Source organism: Penicillium taxi (genome assembly GCF_028828555.1).
Source record: "Penicillium taxi strain IBT 34144 chromosome Unknown utg000001l_segment0_segment0, whole genome shotgun sequence".
Lineage (NCBI taxonomy): Eukaryota > Fungi > Ascomycota > Eurotiomycetes > Eurotiales > Aspergillaceae > Penicillium > Penicillium taxi.
The window spans coordinates 2,325,138-2,350,724 of NW_026643203.1; the positions used below are offsets into that span (position 1 = coordinate 2,325,138).

Genomic DNA, 25,587 nt, shown 5'->3' on the forward strand with positions numbered 1-25,587 from the left:
GCGTTCCGTACATTTTTATCACTCTCGCTTCCTTCACTCTCACCTGAGTGTTTCAAATATCTCTCCCAGCTGGGCGGTATTCTACGCATAATAAAATTTCTTGTTCTCGTATGTTAATTTACTGATGCTAATCGTATGATTATGCTGACTTGTTTTTTGGGTAGATGAAAATTACCCTCGGTGGATCACACATCGTCATGCTTTGAGATGCGCATCCATTCTCAAGAAACGCTTATCACACCCCGTAGTTTTTCAATCTACTGAGCTGGGACCTTCACCATGGCTAATCAACCACCACCATCTGGGTTTCCAGTCCCGCCTGGCTTGCCGCCTTGGTTGATCCCGCCAGGATATCCTCCAAATCCCAATTATCCTACACAAACCCCTCAACAACCAGCCCAAAATCCTAACGATATGTCAAATTTCAACGCATGGTTACCTATGATGGCACCAGGCGCTGTTGGTGAACACACTTTATTCTACCCTCCCCCCTTTCATATCCAGAATCACTTGAACTCTGCACAATTCAACCCTTTCTTGCCTCCTCTTCCCTTCCCACCCACCCAGAATTTTAACCCATCTGCAACAGCATTTCGACCAGCTGAAACTGTGCAAGACAAGGGTAAATCCAAAGCGCAACGGAAGCGTCATCATCAAAAACTTAATGCGCCGAGCCCCAACCCCTCGGACCCTAATATCGAAGAAGGCGAAGTGATTGAAGAGAAAGGTACTGCATCAAAAAGTGAGGCTAAGACGAAGGATTTCATTGAATCGTCTCCTAATCATCACTCGCTCCCTGCCCGTCCACTGGACCGACAGGTGGTTGATAAGGGTGCCAAAGATCACAATCTGTCTTCTCGTCATTCTGACCAGGAAGAGGGTGAGTGTTTTTCGCAAAGCTCACCTTCTAACGGCAAGATGAGTGAATCGCGTGCGTATCATTTCATCTTCTCAACTCACTTGTCTCCAACTTACAGTGTGCAGCATATAATCCACCCTCGTCCGTTTCTGCAAACACCAGTCCCCCAGAAGCGACGGATGTCGTCCCGTTTGGTACTCCAGAATATGATCATGCTTTTCATGTTAGAGTTCAGGCGAAGGGCGCTTTGCTTAGTTTATACCCTCACGGAATTCGCTATGATGAAATGGTTGGCGAAGGCGTCGATGCTACCATCTTGGCTCGTCTTTATGCGGATGTTGGTCTGAAAATAACCCCGCCACAGGCCAAGAAAATATACACAACCACAGAAACCGGCAAGCCATCCGATAACCAGTCGTCTGTTGTTATCCCTCACCAGAATCAATTTTCAAATCAGCAAGCTCAAACACATTCCCCTGCCACATCCACCAAAGCCCCGAACAAGCCAACCCCTGTTGCACCTCATCCTGTTGAATCTGTCGCAGCGCCTCAAACTGATTCAGGAAAGCCCATGGAGCGAAAGGACTTCATTGCCAAAATGCTAGCCGCCAATGCTGCCAAGGCTTTAGCGTCGAAACAATTGCCAAAGGACACCAACTCCGTCATCACATCAGTCGCCCCTTCTACCTCTGCAACTTCTTCTGTTGGCGCTCAGGTAAAGGCGGCTGAAGCACCTGTGCAGGCGCCTATTAGAGAAAAGAACCAAGCCCAGACTGAGTTGGCTAGACAGCGAATGCAAGAGCTCCAGCTGAAACTCCAGCGGAAAGCTCAACAATCTAGCCAACCTGAAATGAGAACTGCTGACGAAAACCAAGTCTCACTTCCTTCTGTACCCCCGACACCTCCGAAGATGCAATTTCCACTCCCTGTTCGCCCCCAAAGTCTCCATTCTGCTGACTCCACATCGATCCCAGGGCTCTTCTTGACGGAATCGATGCAGGAACTGCATTTGAAGGAACCAACTGTTGGTATTCAACAACTACCCATTAACACTACGCCCGTGTCCCGAACGTCTCAGCGTAAACGGCCGATAGCAGCAGATTTCGATCAGCCAGCTCCCGCTTCGAAGAGGCAACTGGCATTTACTCGCGAAGTCGGTCGTTCGAGTTCAGCGTCTCGTCTTGTCATTGACATCAGTGATGACGAGTACTTTGAGGATGACGAGGAGGGGTATCCCATGGATTTGAGTCCACCTCCCGAGGGCCCTGATGAAGGCATGAAATCAAACAACTCAATATCGCCTCCAGTGAAAGGATCTCCTGCTTTGACTCCACATGAAGTGGAGCTTGCGAACTTGCGCCGCAGGCTTGCGGAGGCTGAGAAGAGGCAGGAAGAGAAGAGACAGGAAGAGAAGAGGCAAGAAGAGAAGAGGCAAGAAGAGAAAAGGCAAGAAGAGAAGAGGCAAGAAGAGAAGAGGCAAGAAGAGAAGAGGCAAGAAGAGAAGAGGCAAGAAGAGAAGAAGCAAGAGGAGAAACTGGCTTTCCTGCGAGCTAGAATACCTGCCACCTATGCACCGCATCCATCGGCCAAAGCACCTGTTACTCCATCAAATGTCAATTTAGGTTCGCTGAGTGACAATGCGACCAACGATCCTGAGCAGCCCGCCGTGGAGGTAACTCTTCAATCGGTGCAGGATGGTGTCGGTTTCAAACCTGCTTCCGTGCCAAATGTTGCAATCGAACAAGCTCCCACAGTCTCTGAGAAGCAATCAACCTCGACTCACCCACTCGAATCAACACCCGCACAAACCGAGACGCAGATAACCCCAACAATCCCGCCCCGCCTTCTCCCTGAGCATCCTCTCCCTGAGCGACCAGAGTTACCCATTTATCAAAAGACCTTGTCGGAGAAATCTGGTCATGAGGATATTAATGCCGAAGAACATGGTTCTCAATCATCTGTGGATCTGGATGTGGCTATGAATCTCGAGTCTCATAACACCGGAAATCAGGCCATCATGGTTGAAGAAAAGTCTACAGAATCGCTTATGGATATGCCGTCAGAGTGTCGTGACACTGAAATTCAAGTTGCCACCATGACTCAGGAGCCGTCCGCAGATTTGGATACTGATATGGATATGGATATGGATATGGATATGGATATGGATTCGGACTCAGATTCAGATTCTTACGACCCCGGAAACACTGACAGCATGGTTGAAGATCCAACCGCGATTGGATCAAGTGGCGACTCGGATTCAGACTATTATGAGCCCGAACAGTACATCGAGTCTGAAAGGGTATTTGATAGTTCTCGTGATTCATCCGCAGATTCGGATGCTTATGAACCCCCGGAACCTGCCACTGGTTCAAATGCTTACAAATTTCAAAACAGCCATATTTCTTCAGATGCTAAGACAGGGAATCGTGTACCCTCGCCGGCCGGATCCTTGCCCGATCAACTATCAATGGACGCTTCCCTGGTGTCAAATAAGTCACCAAAATCTGATCTTCAGCTCGGTGTAATTATTACATTTCCATGTCTATCTATTTTCATTTTCAAGTACTAACTCAATGTTCTTCAGAATGAATCATCCTCCATCTTTACCCCATATGTAAGCCCATTGGAGCGCTTCAAGTCTTATAGACGCCATTGGGACTTTGAGAAGACAAATTCGGGCGACTACCGTTCGACGAAATACAGCAATAACATCGATGTTAACAAATTTCTCTGTGATTTTGAGCTGGCCGGCGGGGTGTGCAATGATCAGTCTTGCCAATACCAGCATTTTCGAGACTTGACTTTGAGTGGTGAGTCCACCAGTTGAAGGTAATAATACATCCGATATCTATTATCCTTCACCTGCCCTTTCTTTCATTTATCTAGTTTTCTCAGAAATCTAGCTTTCCCTCTCCTTTCTGTCTCATTTCCTTGCATAATCCAGTTGCTCTTTCCTATGTTCCTCTCTATCCGGTCCCAATGCTAACTCCAGTGCCTCTAACCTTTGTAGATCATGATATTTTGATCCAGTTGGGCGCTTTTAGTGATACTGAGGATAGCCATCAGAGCGAAGAAGTGAAACGGGCTTACCTCGCTGGTCTAAAGTCGCTTATCAACTCTATGCGACAACGCAAAGTGCATGATTTCAACGACATGGCCCATCAGATAGCCGCATACCGTAGGCGCGTCTTTTTCCCGTAAATCATCGGGCAGACAACCTTGGAAGGTGAGTTGGCATATCACTCGACTAAATACTTTGTTTTTGGCCAACTTGCACGACAACAATTTGCCGCATGAACAATCTTTCTTTACGATACCCAACCACGCCGTCATTTAGCTGGGCGCCGAGGTAGTTTTTCCCCTGCTGAATATTTTTTTGTTTGCCGCCATTCTTTCATTTGGGTTCTCTTAGGAGTTCTCTTTGACAAGCCTCAGTGAGACTGAATCTTGATATGATCAATCTTCGTGCTATGACTAGTTCCAGTCCAAGTTGAAGGGATCTGCATCGACGCCCCGCTCGTAACTTTACAATCCCACTTTCAGGGATTCTTGGGAAATTGGGCTCCCATCACACGCTTTTTGTCTTTTTCTCGTTGCCAGTTCACTGGTCCAAGCATAGCCCTGGAGGAAACGTCCTCTATAGTTTAAATGCAGTCATATTCTATACACCTCAATTAGGACTTTATTAGATACTAGGTACTTGGCCTGCTAGGGTATGAATGGAAATAGCCGCTGTAGGTACATACCTTCGGGCCGAAACATGACCATATGCACTGGGCATGCAAGATCCAAAGAGCCTCTACCTAGAGAACATTGGAACTTTGGAACTGTACATGATCCAAATTCCCCGACCAAGACTGCATATGCGCCTAGGCATTCCCGAGATCTGCATGTCTGACATACATATTGACTCATATCAGTGTAATGTAATGCTCTATAATACTACGTCCAGCATTAAATCATATTCTTTCGATTAACAACTTTGGAATACCTGTAACCTGGGTCCTGGGTACATCCATCTCTTGGCTTTTCCTCTACTTTTTAGTGCTCAGTGCTTGCCGCTTGTTGTGAGGTCTGAGGTGGGCAGTGCTAATCTTAGGCCAGGAAGCTGAACGCCTCAGTGAGCATTACATAAGCCCATTGTGAAACCAGGTCTGATTTTCATCTCCATACCCATGGATTCAGAAATACTGCTAGGCAGTGAACCTGGGAAGGGATCCATGATGAAACATTCAGACCTGGAGGTCAAAAGGGTCCTTAGATCTATGTAAACCCACTGGGTACCCGGGCAGTCGATTCAAGAGAGGTCCACGGGTAGGTAGGTAGTTGGTATTCGACAACCAGCATCTGTCTTATACTTGTTTCAAGAGCAATTACCCTCTTATACCCAAAGTCATGTGACGTCTGAGCTTCAAGCTTTGTTCTGCCACCATTTTCCGCCTTAGGCCCCTCTCAATAAAAGCAGCAATACCTATATGCATCGTATCACGAACTCGAGGATTAGAACTCAGAATTCGAAACACATAACACAAATTACACGATAAAACCCAGGTGTTCACCAGGGTGTCAACGTAGACTCAGGATATGAATGGCGGCCTGACCTGGGCATGACAAAAGAAGCCATCCCCGAGAAGCATGTCTATGAAAAGTTCCCAAAAAAAAAAAAAAAAAAAAAAAAAACTAGAAATCTTACCCGGGTGTAATCTTCATCACTTTACGAGGAATGTGAATCAAACACCTGGGTATGGAGTACCTGGGCGTAGAGCTCTCTAGGTTCTCTAGGTTGACAGGAGCTAAGTATAGACTCTATAGACTGTAGTCCGACGGGGCGTAGAGAAGGCCTTCTAAGATTGAAACTTAAGTACGGAGAAATTTAGAATATCATCATAATATGACAATAAATGATAATATCCCATTAAGGATTCTACTCCGTACTTTCATCCCGTTGCAGATGACTCCAAGGCATGAAGAGTACGGGGTAGTTTTGTGAGTCAAAATCCCACAAGGCAGAATCGGATTGACGGAAACCCACAGAAGCGAGCGATCACGATCGGGAATCGGATATGTACTATCCATTAGCTGCACAGTATTTTCAATGGCCGCTCCACTTTGTTCCAGAGGATACTCAACTTCGTCATTGGAGTTCCAAGTAGGTGCTAAAAGGAGTATTACGGTAGACTACGGAAACTACCGTGTGCATATAATTCACAATCCATTTTAGCGGGTCTTTAACACAGCCTCTTTCGAGGCCTCGATGGACGAAACATTACTTGGGGTCGGTGTGGTTCACCGTGTGGATATTTGATGGAGTCGGTGTGGATAGGTCAACTGGGCGCAGTCGTGGAGATCAAAATAGCGTGGAGTACAAACAGTGCTGCACGACAAGACCGCTCATTAACTAGGCTTGTAGGGCTGGATCAGCAAGAGTGCAGGACCATCTGGCGGTGTTGGGTTACTTGTGTGAAAGGGTTCTGCAATGCGCCCGAGGCTAGGGGAACAGGGACGGAACTAGGCCCTGCACTTCAATAATATATTGTAAGATGATTGGATCTAATATACATTTTGAACGCCACGAAAGCAGAATCGAACTATCATGAGTCTGCGGTATCTAGTTCATGTATTTCGATGTGAGATTCATGCTAAGTGTACCCTGTACATGGACATGTATGACTCTGTTTTAATTTTATATTACGAGGGCGCACTAGAGAATCGGACTGAGTTGAAGTGGAATGTGGGATTTCTCTAACTAAACTGGAAACAATAAATTCACTGCGAGGCTGACAGGGATCCAGCCCTGTCAGGTTACATCATTATCGCTCTAACCGAATCAGGCAATCAAAGTATAGAAGACTCTATCACAACAAAGGAAAAGGAAAAGGAAAAGGAAACCGAAATACCGAGATATGCCAAATGTGTATAAGAGAATCAACTCTTTCCGTCCGAACCATGCAACCAACCCTAACCAAAATTCAAAGCAAGCTCAAAAAAAAAAAAAAAAAGAGAAAAAACTCGAAAGAAAACAAGGAGTAAAAACAGATTCATGCGCAGCCATGAGCTCGAGAAAGTCACCAGTAAATGCCGGGGAATATCGAAGATACAGCAAGAGAAGGGGTGACATCACTGAATCATGATAACCACCTCCTTGACAGAATTGGCAGAAGGATACATGAGATAGACCATGCTTCATTTGATGTAAGTGCACGAAGAGCAAGCTTTATGGGAGCAGGATATGCACTGCGGTTGGACGTCGTAGACCTTCGGTCCGTCCTTGCAATGGCAGCAGATGTACATATACGATCCACCGTGGGTACGGAATCCTCCACTTGGTGAACTGGGCATGCTTGGCCGTGATAATGAGTGGACGTGAAGATTTGACGTGGTGGACGTATGAGGCATAATGGGTACGACAGCAGATGGATAAGGTATCGTGTCGTGATCACAATCAGGCTCAGAGTCTGAGTCCGAGTCGGAATTTGGATAGTATTGGGGGTGGGAGTGCAAGTGCGAGTGAGATGTGTTGATCGAGTGGTTTCCAGCCTCGCACTTAGAGCACCGCTTACGTCCACAGCCAGTACAGGCATCGTGGATGGACTGACTGTGAGGTCCAAAGCTGCAGTCACAGCAATACCAGACATCGGCCATGGCTACTATTGAGATTGAAGTAGCTGTTGAAGTAGATGAGGGAATGTTGAAGTGGATCGACTGCTTCAATGGTGATGAATAGGAACACTCTATAAGAGCAAAGGTGTTGTCTTTAAGAGGAATTTCAAAGACTGATATAAGTCGACAGGAATGTATGGACTTTGGATTGAGTTGTAAATAGGTGAATTGAATTGGAAATGCAGAAGGGGATTATGAGACTCTTTTAAGGACGAGCGACGTATTAGATGAAATTCCCAAGAACAAATCAGAAAATTAGAAATCGAGTAAATAATGAAAAGAAACAAAAAGAAAGGAATTAAGAGAAGAAGCACTAGAACCCAGGATCTCTTGTAACTAGGTACCCACGCTCCAGGGCTTCTCGGGCTTCTCGAATTTCCAAATTAGGAAAGAGTCGAGAAGTTGACCCCCGAAGCCGTTGGCCTTACTGCTTCCGCCTCACATACCGCCCGTGTGGCTTTGCTTTGGCGGGCATGAAAAATAGGTTTAGTGCGGCTAATGTCCAGCTGGAACGCACAGTATTCTACAATCTAGACGGGGCCTGAAAATAAAGTATGATGAAATTTGGAAAGTTGACTCAGTCGATTACTCCACACAGCCGAACTCACCTCACCGCATTACATGCCCAGTTAACCCTGGGAGTGCAGGTTATCGATGACTCGGAAGTCCCGAACTAACGGTGACCTTTCTGTGATGTCAATATTTGACGGTTATTGATGTCTTGCGCCTCAAAACCAGGGTTAAAGCCTCAGCTCTGAAGAATGGAGTCATAGATCAGGTGGTAAAGCTGGCCTGATTGCTGCCTGCATGTTTGCAATCACCCAGGCAATTTCATGTTCCCCGGTTCGGGAAATGAAATACCCAATAATACTTTCTCCTTTCTCCTTTCTCCTTTCTCCTTTCTCCATTCTCCTTTCTCCTTTCTCTATTTCTCGTCCTGCACTCAACCATGATTCATCCATTGCCAGCCGCAATATGCGCATTTATTCTTATTCCGTGTTTGAGATTAGAGATAGTAGTTTTGGGAGTAATCTTACCGTTAAAACTGGTCTAAATTTCATGCCACCAATATTCAGTCATTGATGATAATGAATTAATGCCCGGGTGCCATGAGTGTTATGTGGTTGTCGAGTCGTCAATGAATCTCGAATTTCGAAATTTGCCTCAATTAGTCAGCTGTTTGTTCGTGGTCGATCTCGATCTTCCTTGCTTTTGAACCAGTCTACCTGGTTTCAAGACCTCCCAGGTTCTCGAGGTTTCCCTCTTTCCTCTGATCTAAATGCATTTAATACTGTGACCGCGGCATATTTCATCTCATGGCGACCCCCTCACAGAAACGCGCGAATCTCGCCGTCTCCAAAGTCGTGCCGCCTGTGCTTCTTGGAGTCGTAGCCTACGCCAGCTACGCAGTCACAAAACAATTATGCAGTGAGTTCTACCCTTGGCAGATGCTGAAGGATTAGGAATACTCTTAGAGTCTTGAGCCTGAAAGCTGACTTGTAAATCCCTGCGACAGTCGATATTCTCTTTCACCCTTTACCCTCCCACAATGGAAATCGTCGAGTCGGCGCCGGCGCCGCAATTATCACCATCTATTATCTTCTCCTAATACCTATGGTGGCTACATATATCCGCCTTCTATATAATGTTTTATGGAATTCTGCCTTCGTCCCCCTCAGTACCCAGCATATAAACCCCGACTCGAAAGACTCGTCTGAACAGCATAATCACCATCGCAAAAAGAGCCGTCGCAGTAAGACACGGGATACTGAAAAACCAGCCGCCTCCGATACGGACCTGGAGCGAGGGGTGAAGAGTCTAAAAGGAATAGAATCCTCAAACCCAGCTGGTCTGGATAGCTTCTATACGAAGAATGTATTTGTCTGCGAGGAAGACGGACGGCCAGCGTACTGTTCGACATGCTGTCAGTTCAAGCCTGATAGATCGCATCACTGTCGTGAAGTAGATCGTTGTGTCCGCAAAATGGACCATTTCTGTCCTTGGTACATCCGATATTTCTTCACTCCTAGATTAACTTGCTGACGAACCATAGGGTTGGCGGTGTTGTGTCAGAAACGTCATTCAAGTTTTTTATCCAGTTCGTGTCGTATACAGCGATTTTCTGTGGCTTTACTCTCATTATCTGTGCATATTACACAGCGGAACTGCGACGCAATGTGAGTACAATCAACTCAGCGATGAGATATTCCTGACTGACCCACCAAAAGACCGGAGGTGTCAATCCACATCTATGTGTATGCATAGGACTAGCCGGGCTTTTTGGCTTTTTCTCCGGCGGTATGAGCCTGACCTCCGTTCAGATGGCCTCGCTCAATATCACCACGATAGAAAACCTCAACCGTCATACTGCTGTTTGGACACTAGCCATTCGAGTACCAGAACATCTCCTGGAACGACTCTGGGTAGCCGACTCTCCTTGGGCACCTACATTTCGCACGGTCTCCTACCCCACGGAATCACTGACATGTCCCAGTCGGCTACAGGCCGAACATCAGATCCAGGGTCATGTATTTGCCATTCTCAATACCCAGCCGGGCGAAAACCCGTTTGACCTGGGTAGCCCTTACGAAAACTTGAAACAAGTGATGGGATATAGTGTGGTAGACTGGCTACTCCCACTGAAACACAGCCCCTGCGCCGATCACAGTAGCCCAGACAGTACATTCGCTCTCGGGCCGGCAGTTGCTCGACTGAAGGAAGAAGCAGGCTTAGTCCCGCCCCCAGAAAGCATTCCCTCCCGGCCCCAAACATGACAAAACGAAAAAAAGACTGGCGGATGCGGTAATACAAATTAATCTTTCAACTTTCTGCTGGCCCCGCGAGTGTCGTGTCAGATGGATATTGTACATTTAACTAGTTGCTCCAGACTGTTTCACTCTCTGGTGTGAAGATTCGGCCCCAGCGAATACTGCTTTCACCCTTGGTAATCCTGAAGCTAGATGTAATGACTGCAATAAGTAAGATTTCAACTAGTGTTCACTTAGGACATTTTGAGCATTTTCACGAGGATATATTGTATTTACTCCTGTAGGTAGGACTATAGATTCCGTAGGGCTAGAGTGGACCCCATATAAGTGGATAGCTCCTGCAATAACGGAGCGGACCGAGATGAGCCATAGAAATGTAGAATGGACCTTCCTAATTTGGTAGTTTAATATGACTTGTACTTCAAACACTCAAGCAAACTCAAATAGATTAAATCTTTAGTCATAGTCAAAGCCAGCTTTGAAAGTGAACTTAGGTATGTCGGAATAAAAAAATTGTCAAATTTAGTGCGAGAAAATCAGGGCGATTCCTGACATCCAAGCAGTCTCAAGGATGACCATGTCTAGGTAATATTATAATCTTGGAAAGTCCCAAGCAGCCCCTCAAGGGGTAACTTTCAAAGACCTTGGGTATTTGGTGACAGTCTCAGTCAGCCTTAGAAGACTACTTACGTGGTAGGTCTCTAGGTATCAGTCTCATGTTTATTCCTACTCCAAGGGCTGAGGTTGGCACATGACATATTCCCTTATTAAATGTAAAATATGGGGAATTATAATTCGATCGACCTTCTTAAGTTAGCGCATTAACTTTTGTATCAAAGCGTGCCGCATATTTCTTGCAAAGGAGACTAGCCTGCCTAGTATTATTAAACACTTAACGAGCCTCCGGGCTATGCATTTATTGATCGTCCTACCATTCGCCATATGGAATGATAAAACACTGATGATTACAGTGCAGATGCTGATCGACGCTCACGCTGATGTCAATGCCCAGGGTGGAGAGTATGGCAATGCCCTCCAGGCTGCTGCATACACGAGCTGGCATTCTAGGGGGGGAGCTAGAAGTAGCATTCGTCTTATATCTCCCATATATAGGCTAGGCGTAGAAGCGCCGGCATCATCCATCATTTCTATAATTCTCGATTGTTGGGAACTTAGATATAAGTTTGATACCGGGGCCGCCTGTTGATCTCATGGGGAAATACCAGCGGTGGAAATTTAACTAAATCAATAAATGCAAGTTAGCTATCAAATAGCCTTGAATCTTATTTTGGCCCATTAGATAAATCATACTTTGCCAAACCCGTTCTCGTTTCTAGACACCGTAAAAGCTTCTAAAGCCTCACTCTACGTTCTCAAATGTAACTAAGAGATTTTATTGATCAGTCACTTGGTTCACTAAGATTATTAAATGGAAAATTTATCTCTTCAATCCAGACAGAATGTGACCAGCTTTTCTGGTGCACCAAGTAATATGGTTATAGTAATCAAGAAGGCGAGGCTGGCTTAGGTGTTTTCCATTGCACCAGAATATAACCAAACTCTTGTTCCATTCCAATTCTCCACGCAGGTAAGCGCTAAGTATGGCGCAGAATTTAGGATTCAGATTGAATTCATCCTCTTCCTTTAGATGCTTTTGAAACCTTGTGGATATTGTGGGGTTTGTACGCATTGGACAGCCCTGAGATTGAGTCCAGGCTCGCTAATCATCATTTGACTAGTAAGCTGCAAGGTTAATGAAATCATTTTCTTTCCTAAAAAGAGCAGATAAATCTTACTCTTACTTCCTGTTGAACGTTTCGAACCCCGTAGGTTTGTCTTCAAAGAGCGAGATCATGATGTTGTCTCTTTGCGTCTTTCAATTTGAGCCTCAAGATCATTGTGATCTGGTTCTTTAATTACCCAACTCTTAGAAAGCTGCACCGTATCCTCGATGCAATCCTTTTCTTTATTCGTCCATCCCGGGTTGCGCGGTGGGATGGGTTGTATGAGCGGAAGAATAACCCCCCACATATGAACAGCCAAAATCATGAAGACCTTTTTCAAATCTGAATTCATCATTAGTTTCTTTGAAAGCCATTTTCCCAGTAATGTTAATAGTTGAAGTTTGTTCTTGCCAGCGCGTGCCATGTTAAGGGTCAACCTTGGAAAGAATGGGATTGATGCAAAGACCTTGGCATTGAAATCCATTTGCCCGGGCAGCAGTTGTCTCAGCCCCAGGGCCCCGTAAAAGTCGAAAGAAACCTTGGCTTGGAATTTGACAGTAACATATTTTCTATTGGCTCGATCTATAGCCCATTCGTAAATTTTTAGTGGTAATGACAACGAGGTGATTTGTCGGGGGCTCCCAGCCATTCCAAGGTTGAGTGCCAATCTTACAACATCGGAACTATAGCGCTACTCAAGGTCTGGGGCTGACTACCTAGAGCGAGATATTAAACCCTTCCAGCCTTGGAAGGTTTCCGACGTCCCGAAGCGTACGATGACCGAGCCTTGAAAGGTAGACTAGATAAAGCGCACGTGAATGGATGATGATCAATATTCGCAAGCTTCACGTTTTCGAATTCCCGAGAGCAGTAGGCAGTGCAAAGATACCTTCTATTCGAAATAACGTATCACGATGTGTATAGTTCATACCCCATGGATACTGCATGTCGGTAGTTCGCAGTACCAGAGCATCGGGTAAGCTGTTAGGTAAGCCAGCATAACCACCTATCTAGGTAACTACACGAACTCTTGAAGCTTAAAGCTCTGGCTTTTGATTCCTCCTCAAAGCCCGGTCAGCAAAAGGGCAATTCCAAGTAGCATATAGTCGGTTAAACCTGCAAATATCTCAGTTTTGATACCTAGGTGGTCTTAGTGAGCATTTTTTGTCTTGGCCGGGGTGGATCAGCCCACCTTAGTTTCACCTGACATGGGCTATTAGAGGCCATGTATTAGAGAACCTAGTGGGGGACGGGAGTTGTGGAGATGGAAGGCTGCAGATACAGAAGCCGAGATGGGAAAGTGGGGGAATATGCCAATCTTGTGATATTGAAGGATCTCCGTAAAGCATCTCCGTGATTTGTACTACGAGCTTTGCCTTTGCCATTGGTGAGACAAGGATCAAGATCTGAACAACGAGGAGGGGAAATAGAATAGAAAATGGGGACAATCGTATGTTTATAGGCTAATCGTATGGTTATAGGCTAGCTTAAACGGATATTGAGGGGGTATATGACCTGTGCCGAGTCAAGTAGATGGAGTAATTTAGAATATAGGCCTATCTCCGGTCAGGGTTGGTCATATAGACCCGTTATTTGTATCTATGTTTGAAGATGAAAGCTTGGAACCGGTCTCGAGTCGAGAATAGATGATTATGATCTCTCTTGTGTTGATATCCTGGCATATACGGGGCAACACTCAGCCCGGGTGAATAAGAATAATATCTTCACTGCGCCATGCATCATTAAGAGAGAACCTGGGTCAGACTTCTCGGAATTTGTCCAAGTGGATACTCGGCAGAGCCGCAGGATCGAATGTAAAATACGGAGTATAGAGAGAAGAGTTGTCGACTTGACGTGGCCAGATACCATGGTAGCATTGACGGCCCCAGAATATCCACAGGAATTGATCCATGGAACAAACAAGATTCTAAATCAACGCGCTGATTGTTTCATGGAGGTCTCGGGAGCTTGTTGAAGAGGTAGTAATCCTTTTGAGTCTAGTTTCGGGTGGAGAGGGAGAGAGAGTAATAGTAAGAAAGTACTTTTAGGTAAGGTGGGGTCTACTCGCCCCCACTACCCACTCACTGCGTCATTCTCACTTTGTCTGCTACTTTTTCCCTCTTTTTTCTCTCTTCCTCTGTTTCAATTTTAAACATCGGGCATCCATTTTACATCGGGTTGAAATCTCCACAAGTCCCTTCCAATTTACCTAACTTTTGACGCTTAGCTTATTCTATCATTCTTCTTTCCATAATTTTTTATTTTATTTTCTTCCTCGTCATCGCTTTTTATTGAGCTTAGTTCAAGCTTTGTTCTGTGCGAGCCGAATTGATTTTTTCTTGGCCAGCCAACAAAGGAGTACTTACCTCATCTTTCTCTCATCATCTTCTCACCTCTCTCCATCCATATAACTTCGTCAATTTTGATTTTTGAATAATAAGAGGCCCTAGGCCTTCCCCCTACTGCTAGCATCATGGGTTTTTCTAGTTTCTATCGCAGCTCAACCCCGAGCTCAGGACGCCACTACGTGGCTGGACCACGGGCATCAACCGGCATGGTCGAGTTCAGTTCGTCCTACGACCCGAGTGAAATCCCCAGAGGTCGCCACGATTATAACCGATACCACACTGGTCTGATATCACCAGTTGAAGCGCGTCCTGTCAGCTCCCAGAAAATACGTGACCCCAACTCGTCCTTCAAGAAGTTGACGGAGTATGCTATTCGACCCAAGTCCAGACAAAGGAGCAGTACAACCTCAGATGCATCGCTTTATGACTCTACCCGTACCTTTGAAAATCCGGCTAGACTCTCAGTGCAATCACATTCCCGTCCGATCATCACTTCAAGTTTTGGTCCCTCGTCGAGTCCACCCTCCAAATCTTCGGATCACTATATCACTCCAGGATCGTCACACTCTCCCCGCCATCGCCGCATATATAGCACCGACTATGCGAGTGATACTGGTTATCTGACGCCACGAGATGTGGTGAAGAACCGGACTTCCCCTCGCCACGGTATGCGTCATGCACATGAACCCAGCGGGCGACATCGGTCTTCGACGTACGACGGACTGAAGACAGGCGACGACATTGACAACTACGATGCTTATTCATACACCACCCCGCGAGAGCAATTTGATCGTGATTATCCCATCAGGCCGCGTACTCCGTCAAGATCCACAGTAGACCGCCCTATCAGCGTGAATCTGATGGACGAAAAGTCGCTTCAGTCTCTTCGAGTGCGCAAAGACAACCGCCAACACGGACCCCCACCGACATCCTGGGATTTCGACAAAATTGACCATGAGGGAAGGCCTCGCTCCAGGCGTGCTATTGAAGAGCACCGAGAGTCATCGAGGCCTAGGGCAGGCCATGAGCGTGCCTTGGTGGCATTGCCCCACGAATCCGACGATGGATATGATTCTTTCAGTGACACTCACCACCATCGCCGCCGCCGTAGACATCGCCGTCATCACCAAGACGGCGACCGGCACCACCCGGAAGAGCGACCTTCTTCAAGGCTGGGCAATGAACAGGCTCTTGTAGGACTCGGGACAGCGGCTCTGGGAAGTGGGTTCTCTGACGCGTCCGACCACGAGCGATCAACGAGACGTCATCACAGACGACCTCGCGATCCCGAACGTGATTTCGACGCTACCCAGTCTACTACCCAGCTCAGGTCTTACCATGAGCCGGGCGATCGCCAGCGTAGCCGAACACGCAGACATTCTCGTCATGAGGATCGATTCACCGACGATGAGGATCTTCAGAAATACCGCCGTGAGCCATCTACAAAACCAGGCCCTCGACACAGCAGCAGCGACACCAGTGAAGATAATCATCCAGCCCGCCGCCCACCACGAGAGCGTTCGCAGGTACGATCGCCCCGGCGGCTGCAGGATGTGATTCATTCGAACGATTCTCGACACTCTGCATCATCCTTCGACAGTAACGAGTCTAGGAGACCTCTCACTGCTGTCGACCCACCGTCGTCCAAAGAGCCTGAGCATGCTCCAAAGGGTATTTTGAAACCGCCCCGCCCCAGTTTCCCGGAGGAGCCCAATCCCGTGCGAGAAGGCGTAGCACCGCTCAAAGATGCCACCAAAAAGGGCATCCCGCCGGGTGCTCGGTGGACAAAGATCGATCGACGACTTGTCAACCCTGCTGCATTGGAGGCAGGGAATGAGCGATTCGAGGAGCGATCGGACTATGTCATCGTGCTTCGAGTCTTGACAAAGGAAGAGATTCAAGCATATGCTGTGAAGACGCAGGAGATCCGAGGTAAGCATCTGCCTGCTGATGACAGTTCAAATATTGAAACTCACCACCCAACCTAAGACACACGTCATAAGGAGCATATCCAGGACAAGCGTCGACAAATGGACAAGAGTAAGCGCGATGGTCGTCGCGGTGAAGAGTCTTCCAGTGACGACGAGGACGAGGGTGACAATGAACAACTAAAGCTTGAACCGCCTTCGAAAGAGCCAAATAATCACACGCTGCCAATGCGTCCTCGTTCTACTGTCAATGCCATGCCGAGGATGCCTTCGAGAATGCCGTCCGCTACGCTGGCGTAGAGGAACCTCAAGGCCAAAATTCAAATATATAAATATAAAAAAGGCTCCTTACCAAGACAACAAACTCTGGTAACTATCGCTACCCCATCCTTGCAATGACAAACAACGAAGACTGTAAACATTTCGCATCAATACCTTCTTTTAACCTTTTTTTCATTTCTTTTCTTCTTCTTCCTGCATACTTGGTTCCTGTATCATACCATAGAACATCTGACCTTGCATTTTATATGCCTCAATGACACATTAGACAATAGACGAAAAAAAGAAAAATACATTCAGACGCCGGCGTCATATTTCAAACAAGACTGTCGTCCCTCAATCTGATCACCGTGACCACTACTGAGTCGAGCACCCGCCACTTAAACTATCCAGCCCTTGTACGACCATCAGCACATCGCCGACTCAGCTGCGTAGTAACCTTGGAACTGCATACGAATGACTCCATGCGGATTTAGACCAGGATGAAGACACCAAAAAAAGAAATGCCCATCCCAAATGTTTTTCTTCAGTTTACAATATAGCCGATTGGAACATCGAACTCGGGAAATATCCACGTCTCCCTTCCCGCGAACCTGAGCCAGGTTAGAATGAATGGCCGATGACCTACGTATTAGTAGTAAATGCCGAGGCATCCACCATCCACCATCTACCATCCGTCCAATACGTTCCTTTTTAATCCGTAAATCGGAAATTATTCAGGCTTCTTCTAGGCGTCTTACCCTGTCATTCCGACCCCCTGTATCACTTCAAGTCTCACATCACTGATCTTCGGTCTGAGGGAAAGAAACCCACCAAGCCCTAGAAGGAAAAAGGGGTGGCAAAGGACTTAATTCACAGGGACCAAAGTCAAAGATATTCACCCTTTCATCCGGTACATATCAAAAGCAAAGAAAAAAAGACAGTAAAAGGGGGAAGCACGAGGGTATGGGGTATAGTCTGTACATCTTCTCCTCGATGATAGTTTGCAGAGCGATTTGCAGACGCCGCTGATGTCTATGGAAGTGAATTGGAAGCAAACAATATGTCTAGGACCAGTGATATTCGAGCTGATACCGTCGTCCGATTATCAATTGGTGCTGGCCATGACGTTTGTAGATTGCCTCAATCTTGGGCTTTAGATTACTATGCTTCATGTATATCGGTGCTTAATGAATTAAATGAGAGGGGTAGTAAGCCTTTAATCCGGGCGTAGAGATGGTACGTTGTACGGTGGCTCGCTCTCCATAGGTAGGATAGTGATATTGATAGTATCTAGCTTTGGAGGGAGATACAAAGCTGGATACCGAGCTGAAAAAATGGAGAGAGAACAGAGTACGGACTACAGAGTACCGACCGAGAATTCATGCCCAAGATTAAAAAAGCCTTAAGTTTAGCAAGCTGCTCATGTTACGAACTTGATCTAGCTTGTGCATGGCGAGTCGTGAGTGGGGACGTGAATCACGATCCTAACCACCGACACCAACCAAACACTTCACTAATCGGGCCAAATCTTGAATCGTCAGACCTACTCGATGCTTGGAAAGGATTTACGTCTCCGATCTCGAGTTGGAATCTTTATTCGGGGATGATTTTACTCTCTTACACGCACACCCCTCGTCCATATGCCCACCCCTGCTCGGTGATCTCCCGTAGGTCACTTACTCCATCAATATGAGATCTACAGAGTGCAGGTCTCGTGTTGGAGTATGAGTGCCCAGGTGGTGATTACGCATATGTAGAAGAATCTAACGAGGCGCATATGTACATAGACAGGTAGATGCAGTGATGGCCCATAGGAAGTGATGTTTTAGTGCTGGATCTGATGCTTATCCGCCTGGGCATGGCTGGATGCTTTCAGTCCCAGCCCTCCAATGTAGATATCCCAACTTTATCTGGCGTATAACTACGTATAGCCGGTGACTATACGGGGGTAAGTACGAAACATTCGATACAGACCAGCACGATCAACGTAATGGCACAAGTATCAGGTAAGTTTGAAGATTTCATGAAATAGTAATATACAGAGTAAATGGGCTCGGACCAATTAAACTCAAGCTTTCGGGCCGCCAAAGGTAAATCACGGGATATGATAGGTTATTAAACATCCATTGAAGGCTTACTAGTTAGTGAATTAGTAATTAGGGATTACTAATCTAAAGCTGAAGCTTACATTCATGAAGCCGAACAACTGCGGTATTTTATACAAGCTGTATTGTCGCCAATTCCCATGCATAAACTTAAAGCCATGGGAAAAAAAAACCTGAAGGGAGGCGGGGGGCACTTACGGAGCAGATAAAAGGGGCGCAAGACTGAAGCACATCTCTTTAATTAGATGATTGGACAATAACAGACATGTCACTAATCTGCTTCAGGCACAACTTACTACCGGTGACGAGGTTCCGGAGTCAAGATTGCCTAAGTTAGGGTTGGGAATTGCAGTTGGCATAAATTGTCAAATCAGGCATTTTTGCGAGTCATGTCCCGCATCGTGGGTCCCCGCCTCTCCAAAGGACCCCACGTTGTAAATGACTGATTTGACTGTGGCAGTTTGGATCTCGCGAAGGGCCGTGGACACGCCATACTGTATTTTTATAATCGAGGCGAAGCTTGCCTTTTGATTTTCATAGGTCCGGAGCTTAGAAATGGTTATATCCGGTTCCATGTTTTTTTTAAGACCGAAACTTGGTAATGTATCTTCCTTGAATCTCTCTCTCAACCTCACTTAATAAAACAAGATGCGTTCCAAACAACTTAGTTCGAGTCTTTATTAAAGCAGAAATCCTGGAAGTGATCGTATCCGAGTCGGAATTCGTGGGGGATGATCGCGGGAGTCGATCCGGAAGACTAAATGTCCCCTGTTTTACCGGAGGTAGCCGTGTTTCAAAGCCAGATGTGCCTTCCGCTTCCGGAGTTCCTGATTCACGATTTAGATTTACTGGTCCATCCCTGTACGTTCTGAAACGGAAGATGATCGACAAAGCACATGGTTGGGTTCGCCGCCCCCTGCGTCCATTGACGTCGACCCTTAGATATCTAATAGTATGTCATAGTACATTGGTTGAATGGCAAGCAAAGGGAAGGCTGGAGGAATATCTAATCTATTTGAGTTTTGAGACTTGATGTGATAGAGAGAACTTTGGAATTTGAATATCTAAATTGAGAATCTCAGTTTTCTCTACGGATATATGGATGGTAGAAGGAGTATACAGTCAATCATCAGCTTGGGCTCCATGTCCTGAGTAAGGCTGAAATAAATATCGCATTGAGGGGGACTCTGAAACGAGTTGTAAGCTCCGGCCACGCGATAAGCTAAGTATGCAAGTTTCGAACGTTCCGCAGTTGTGATGGCTCACAAATTCTGCACAAACTTCTATTTTTCGATCAGGAAGTATCGGTGTAAAGTGCGGTCAGCTATCCTTCTGTCAGCTTGTTTCATTCCAAGATTCCAAGATTCCCTTTACCTATGACGATCTAGGCATCATTTATCTGTATACATCTGTACATCGTAAGTATAGTTTCGGTTCCGGGCGATAGTGGGGCCGAAATAATGCCCGATTCGGACCTCTGATTGGTCCGTGGTACTAGTCTCCGCGCCTTTAAATTCTCGACGAAAACGAGGCGGATTATGGATTCTGGATTTGTATTTCGTATTGCGTGTTCGATCGGATGCTTTGAACAAAGGACAATCACCGAGTTTGTCCGAAAAGATTCGTTCCTTATTGCGGAGAAGGAATAAATGCCCCTGTTTTGATGTTCTCCACTTTCCTCCTGTTTTTGTCCCCCCTTGTCTTTTTAAAACCAAAAATACCATGGTACAGTGTACAGTGTGTAGCGTAAATCTAAAATTGAAAGCCGTTGGCGCCTCCAAAGTAGATCGTCCCGGACTAGACAGGGAGGACGATGTTTCCGTGCGTTCGAGCGGACCAGGGTACGACAACTTTAAATCCACGATATTTGGCACTGATATAGGACTTGAAGGCGGGTTTCAAAGTAAGCTAGTTCAAATTAAATACGGGGCTATGGAAGTCAATGTTGAATTTGACTACGAGTCATTCATTTCCATTATTTAGGTAGTATTATTTTTCAACACGGCACACATACTTTGAAGCCAGAAATGCACCCACGGTTCTATTATCTCACGTAGTCCTCTAAGACCGAGTGTTCCGAGGTCCACAGGTTAGTTCAATGTTAGTGAGGTCTTAATCACTCCACTACTGCTCCGCTCGATCTTAGGGGCTATCACGGAGTACGACGTTGTGGCTTATTCTTCATTGGCGCCAAGATGGGAAAAGGCAGACTTGAGTATGCCAATGAGATGGCAGGCAACCGGCGGGGGCCGGACAACATCGTCTGATGTTTAGCAAAGTGAAGTAAAGAAAGTAAACACACACTTGCCGAGTGCCGAATTCATTTTCCACGGTCATCTTGGATGACCAACTGTTTTTTTCTTCTTTAATTTGTTTTCTCGAGTTGCTTATCTGAAGGCTTGTTTTGTCTTGTCGTGCTCAAATGCCGTTAACACGTTTCCCAGGTGGCTTGTGGGTATACCTGTACTTCGTATTTTATAGCCCCTTTTGGAATACGGGGTATACCCCTTACAGAAGAAGAGTCAAGATCTAAGAAGATCCCATGAGCCGCACAAAGTCCGGCTAAGGAATGGACAGCTCCGAATCTCCAACTGCGATCTGCACGAGGCGGGTCTTATTTCCAACTTGGCCCGTGTTTCTTGTACCTCAACATAGAAATTAGGTAAATGAACACTCTCTATTTAGATACCTAGGTACCTAGGTAGTTAAAGACTAAATCTATATAAAGTTTGAAGGCCTCTTTGCCCGGTGTTACTGTCTAGACTAGGGAGATCACTAAATCTATGGCCGTCTGGAGCCCTCTGGAGGGAACTCGACCGAGCTAGAGCTGCACTAAATGGCTCCGATTGAAAGGCCCATATTTAAACGGCCTTACTCGGGGTGCACAGGCCATTTTTTTATGGCGCATGATGTATTCTGGATCGACAATTTAGGTGTTAGTTTGGGGTTAGTAGTTACCTAGTTAAGTTAGTCAGTTAATGGAAGTAACAAAGAGAATTGGATTTGATTTGAGGTTGAAAATTTGTAACTATGGGTAGGTACTATAGGACTTTGTTAATCTGAAGTTTGAGTCTCTCTTTGCTTTTTTTGTTATCACTTTCCTTTTGGCACATGGAAAAGGGGTTTGAACCAGTAGGACTTTTGTTTAGTTTGTCTTTCTTACCAGTCGATCTGGAGCGGTAGTGGCTTCTTGGTAGAGCAAATCGAGCAGGATCTCGTTTGATCCGCCCAGGGGTCAGTCACATGGATGTATACTCCTTTCCAATCCATGGTTCGCTTGAATATTAGTTTCAATGTTAGGACGAGATGTTGGATGCGTCAACGGGTAAGTATTCTGAAAACGGTACGACATACTGAAAACTCATGTCGACTTGATTCTTTTCTTTTATTTATCTTCAATTCTATTGGCCCTGACTTCGTGTCCACTCACATCTACCGTATACTCAATCGAGTATCCCGCTTTTATTTTTTTGGAGTGTGGGAGTGGATAGTGGGGCATTGATATCACCATTTCCCACTAAGAAGGTCTGGATGATCCAAACCAGATCGTCCTCGAGGGATTGGGGCCAAGATGCGTCCAGAACGGGACCGGTCCGGTCACGGCTCAACGGGCAGTCACGGACTATAGATTGCATCTGACTTCCACCGCCTTGTGGGATCCACAGTCCGAGAGATACAAAGAGGAGAGAAAAAGGAAAAAGAAATATTCAAAATCAAAGACGGAAAAAAAAAACGAAAAAAGGGGGCATAGCATACACCGTTGAGTTTAGCCCCAACCTTCAGCCCTTGAGTTCCTGACACAGCATGAAGTCGAGTCTCCGCGCGTGCATAACTGGACTATCGTCTAACACTCATCATTGGTCATTCAAACCAACCGTCTTACGCTCGGCTATGAATGGTCACTGGGATTACGACGACTGGTACCTTCGTACTCGAACAAACGAGGGAACGAGACATAGCGCCGTAACCCTGCACGATGCTGCGCAACTAAAAAATATTATCCTTTAAGGTACTCCTCCCAACCCTCTTCAATCCAGATTGAGCCTCAGAGAACCTTAGAACCAATGATCCGTTCCTGAGCGGCTATAACCATCAAGCCTGGGACTGTAAATCAAAATCAACAAGTACAGAGCCGGGCAGCGAAATTAAGGATACCTAATGTGACAAGACAAAAAATAACAAAACAAAAAAAAAGAAAAAAACAAAACACAAAAATACAAAATACAAAACACATCACATCAGGAAAAAAAAGCCACAAAGAACAAGTAAGATGAAGACTGAGCCGTGATGGTCCACTTATTTTTCGATGTTGAGAACAAAACAATCTTCATCTCGGGTCTATTTTCTATAGTGTATGGGTATAGGCGGCATGGGCCGAAATGGAGAGCGTGGAAGAGTAGCCGTGATACTAAGGGTCAGAGTAATCATTGGATCAATTCAGACACTTCCGGGTGGCGGCCGGTACCAGTCTCCAAACAGTATGATATAAATGCCCAGTCCAACTAATACTATTCAGGAATAGTAGACAACCCAAGTGGAGGCCCGCATCGGGGAGATTCTGGAGTGAACCTTTATGCCCTACTAGTTCTGACTCGTTGTATCCTCAGTCAAGCAATCTGAAGACAGAAGACCGGTTTTCGTTTTATTTTAGTGATATTTGATTTAATTTTATAATGTATGTTGGGCAAACCCGGGAAGCAACAGCCCGTATGGGTTCGTAGAAATCACAATAATGGAGTCACAAGAGTACAGAGAGTATACAGAGTTTAGTCAGTACAGTCAGGACTAAGGGGGTGACACCTTCACGAACTGTGAGAGACGTGGAAATCGTAAATGGTGGTAAATTGTAAATTGATGTGATGGGCGCCGTTTAGGCTGTTTCGAGTTTATTTAAACGGGGCGAGGGATGGAGTCTGGATCGAGGATCTCATTGGGACTAGAGAGCCTGTGGAAACTAAGGCCGTGGAAGGAAAGCTGTTCTTCGATCGTGTGTACTTTGTACAACTACATTTTATCCACCAAATCGTCTTCCCCCGCCGATCTTCCCCTCGATATGCTCCGAGGAAAAACCGCTCAGTCCGGAGCTGTCTAGTCTGCACGATCTGTTATTTTTTATTTTATTATATTATCATCATTTAGCCAGCCTTTAACTCTTTTCGGTTGATATCTTTTACCTTTTCCGTCTACCCCCTTTCATAAGACTTTTTTTTATATTCGAGGCGTTCTACTCGATCTAGCCCTAGTCGTTCCATAGATTCAGTCTGTCTCTTATCGGTACAGTATAGGGCGTAGCATCTTCATAATAACGACCTTTGTTTCTAACTGCGCATATCATGAGGGGACCAATCATGGAAGAAAACCTTGGAACAAAAATGTCATTCTCCTGGACGTATCATGATCTCTCCACTTACTCCGAAGATGATGTCTGTACAGATGAAGAAGTGGGATATAAAAAAAGGGAAAAACTGAAAAAAAAACTGAAAAAAACTGAAAAACCGGGAATGGATGAGGGGACTAGAGGCACCTATGGAAGAACGATATCATCGTTGAAAACCGATCCAAAGATCATAGCCTATTTAGTACTTAGTATTTTAGTTGATTAATTGAATTCTTTTTTTCTATTACTATTTTCTTTGTATCCACATCTACGCTGTACTATACCCCCTCCATTTCCCCACTGCAGCCTTAGCTTCTGTACACAAAATAAAAGAGAGAGAGATATATATATATATATATATATATATATATCTTTTATTTTTATTTAAATCTTTTTCTAGATTGTTGACTCCATACTGTCTACTGCCGACTCTGTACACGCACTATATTATGCATGCTGCACATCATCAGTCCCCCTCCTTCCCACAGGCGTTTAAATCTGCGTTGATCTCGGCACTGTGAAAAGTCCTAGGTCGACTTAATTTCAAAACTTCTGAGGCTCGGATGTTTACCAGCTTCTCTTTTTCGAGTCTTCTAATCTCCCCCTCCTGCATCCATCCTGGTCGATATTACACCACTTCCCGCTAGTAACAAGCCTATCCTGATACCTACGGATCTACCTCCTAGCTACTCTTCTACTCTAAACCCCATTCAAACACAGGTAAATCACCCCAGATCTTTTTATTTTATTTTGTTTTTTGATCATACACCATCCCCTATTTGGAGTTTTCCTCTGTTTTATCATCTTTTCTATTTTTTCTATTTCTTTTTTATCATTTCCCTTTAATTTTAGATGCAGCCTGGTCCTCACCCTCGAAAGAAACCAGGATGGGACTCATGGAATGCATCTAAATAAACGACCCTGGACTCTTCTCTGCTTCATTGCCCTAGTCAAAGAGTGTTAGAACCCGTGTTGTGTCGCGCATAGCCATTCGGGATCTTCTTTCCCATTTTGACCTCCACGCGCTTCTATCCTCACGCGCCATACCACTCACTCCTGGTACTTCTTGTCAGACTCTATTCTTTTCCCTCCTGCCATTTTGCAATTGAATAGTCGGATTCTGTCCCAGACCGTGAGAGAGGGTCTCTTCCGTGACCGGTATGGTACAAACTGACCGTGGTTTTTCTTCAAAATACAAGGTCGAGTCGGTTGATGATCCCGTGAGTACTTGGTTTTTTCACTTGTTCTAGGAAACTCGATACATCGAGTTGCAAAAGACCAGGGTCTTCTCTTGTCTCTTTTAGTATCATCTCTTGTTTTCTTTTCATTTTTAGTCTCTCCGCATTTTCTGATATGATGGGGAAATATCACTCCCCCTACTCACTCTGCCTTCTTTGTCCTTGAGACTGCAGAGCCGTGGATCAACTACTGGATCTTGCCCTCTCAATTTCCATGGCATTGCTTGACATCTCACTTGATGTAAAGTCACGCTATACAAATTGCCGGCAAGATTCCGGTTCTCGCTCGTTCTTCACCTATTGTTTGCCAACAATTGGA

At 45.6% G+C, this 25,587-nt stretch overlaps 6 protein-coding genes across 6 annotated transcripts; 4 read left to right on the forward strand and 2 right to left on the reverse strand.

The window, feature by feature from the left end:
• Positions 1-279: 279 nt before the first annotated feature.
• Positions 280-3,428, forward strand: N7495_000843 (uncharacterized protein; the record flags this gene model as incomplete). Its single annotated transcript, XM_057203513.1, has 2 exons — positions 280-931; positions 985-3,428. The coding sequence occupies 2 exons, from the start codon at positions 280-282 to the stop codon at positions 3,426-3,428; spliced, it is 3,096 nt and encodes a 1,031-aa protein (XP_057067586.1).
• A 3,548-nt stretch (positions 3,429-6,976) lies between these two features.
• N7495_000844 (uncharacterized protein) lies at positions 6,977-7,501 on the reverse strand (the record flags this gene model as incomplete). Its single annotated transcript, XM_057203514.1, has 2 exons — positions 6,977-7,040; positions 7,095-7,501. 2 exons carry the CDS (start codon positions 7,499-7,501, stop codon positions 6,977-6,979), a joined length of 471 nt encoding a protein of 156 aa, XP_057067587.1.
• Positions 7,502-8,835: 1,334 nt separating this feature from the next.
• Positions 8,836-10,293, forward strand: N7495_000845 (DHHC family palmitoyltransferase; the record flags this gene model as incomplete). Its single annotated transcript, XM_057203515.1, has 4 exons — positions 8,836-8,947; positions 9,036-9,522; positions 9,573-9,696; positions 9,748-10,293. The coding sequence occupies 4 exons, from the start codon at positions 8,836-8,838 to the stop codon at positions 10,291-10,293; spliced, it is 1,269 nt and encodes a 422-aa protein (XP_057067588.1).
• Positions 10,294-12,138: 1,845 nt separating this feature from the next.
• Positions 12,139-12,435, reverse strand: N7495_000846 (uncharacterized protein; the record flags this gene model as incomplete). Its single annotated transcript, XM_057203516.1, has 1 exon — positions 12,139-12,435. One exon carries the CDS (start codon positions 12,433-12,435, stop codon positions 12,139-12,141), a length of 297 nt encoding a protein of 98 aa, XP_057067589.1.
• A 2,049-nt stretch (positions 12,436-14,484) lies between these two features.
• Positions 14,485-16,587, forward strand: N7495_000847 (uncharacterized protein; the record flags this gene model as incomplete). The annotated part of the gene is made up of 2 exons (XM_057203517.1): positions 14,485-16,291; positions 16,349-16,587. The coding sequence occupies 2 exons, from the start codon at positions 14,485-14,487 to the stop codon at positions 16,585-16,587; spliced, it is 2,046 nt and encodes a 681-aa protein (XP_057067590.1).
• A 3,788-nt stretch (positions 16,588-20,375) lies between these two features.
• Positions 20,376-20,636, forward strand: N7495_000848 (uncharacterized protein; the record flags this gene model as incomplete). The annotated part of the gene is made up of 1 exon (XM_057203518.1): positions 20,376-20,636. The coding sequence occupies one exon, from the start codon at positions 20,376-20,378 to the stop codon at positions 20,634-20,636; it is 261 nt and encodes an 86-aa protein (XP_057067591.1).
• Between the last annotated feature and the right edge of the window lie 4,951 nt (positions 20,637-25,587).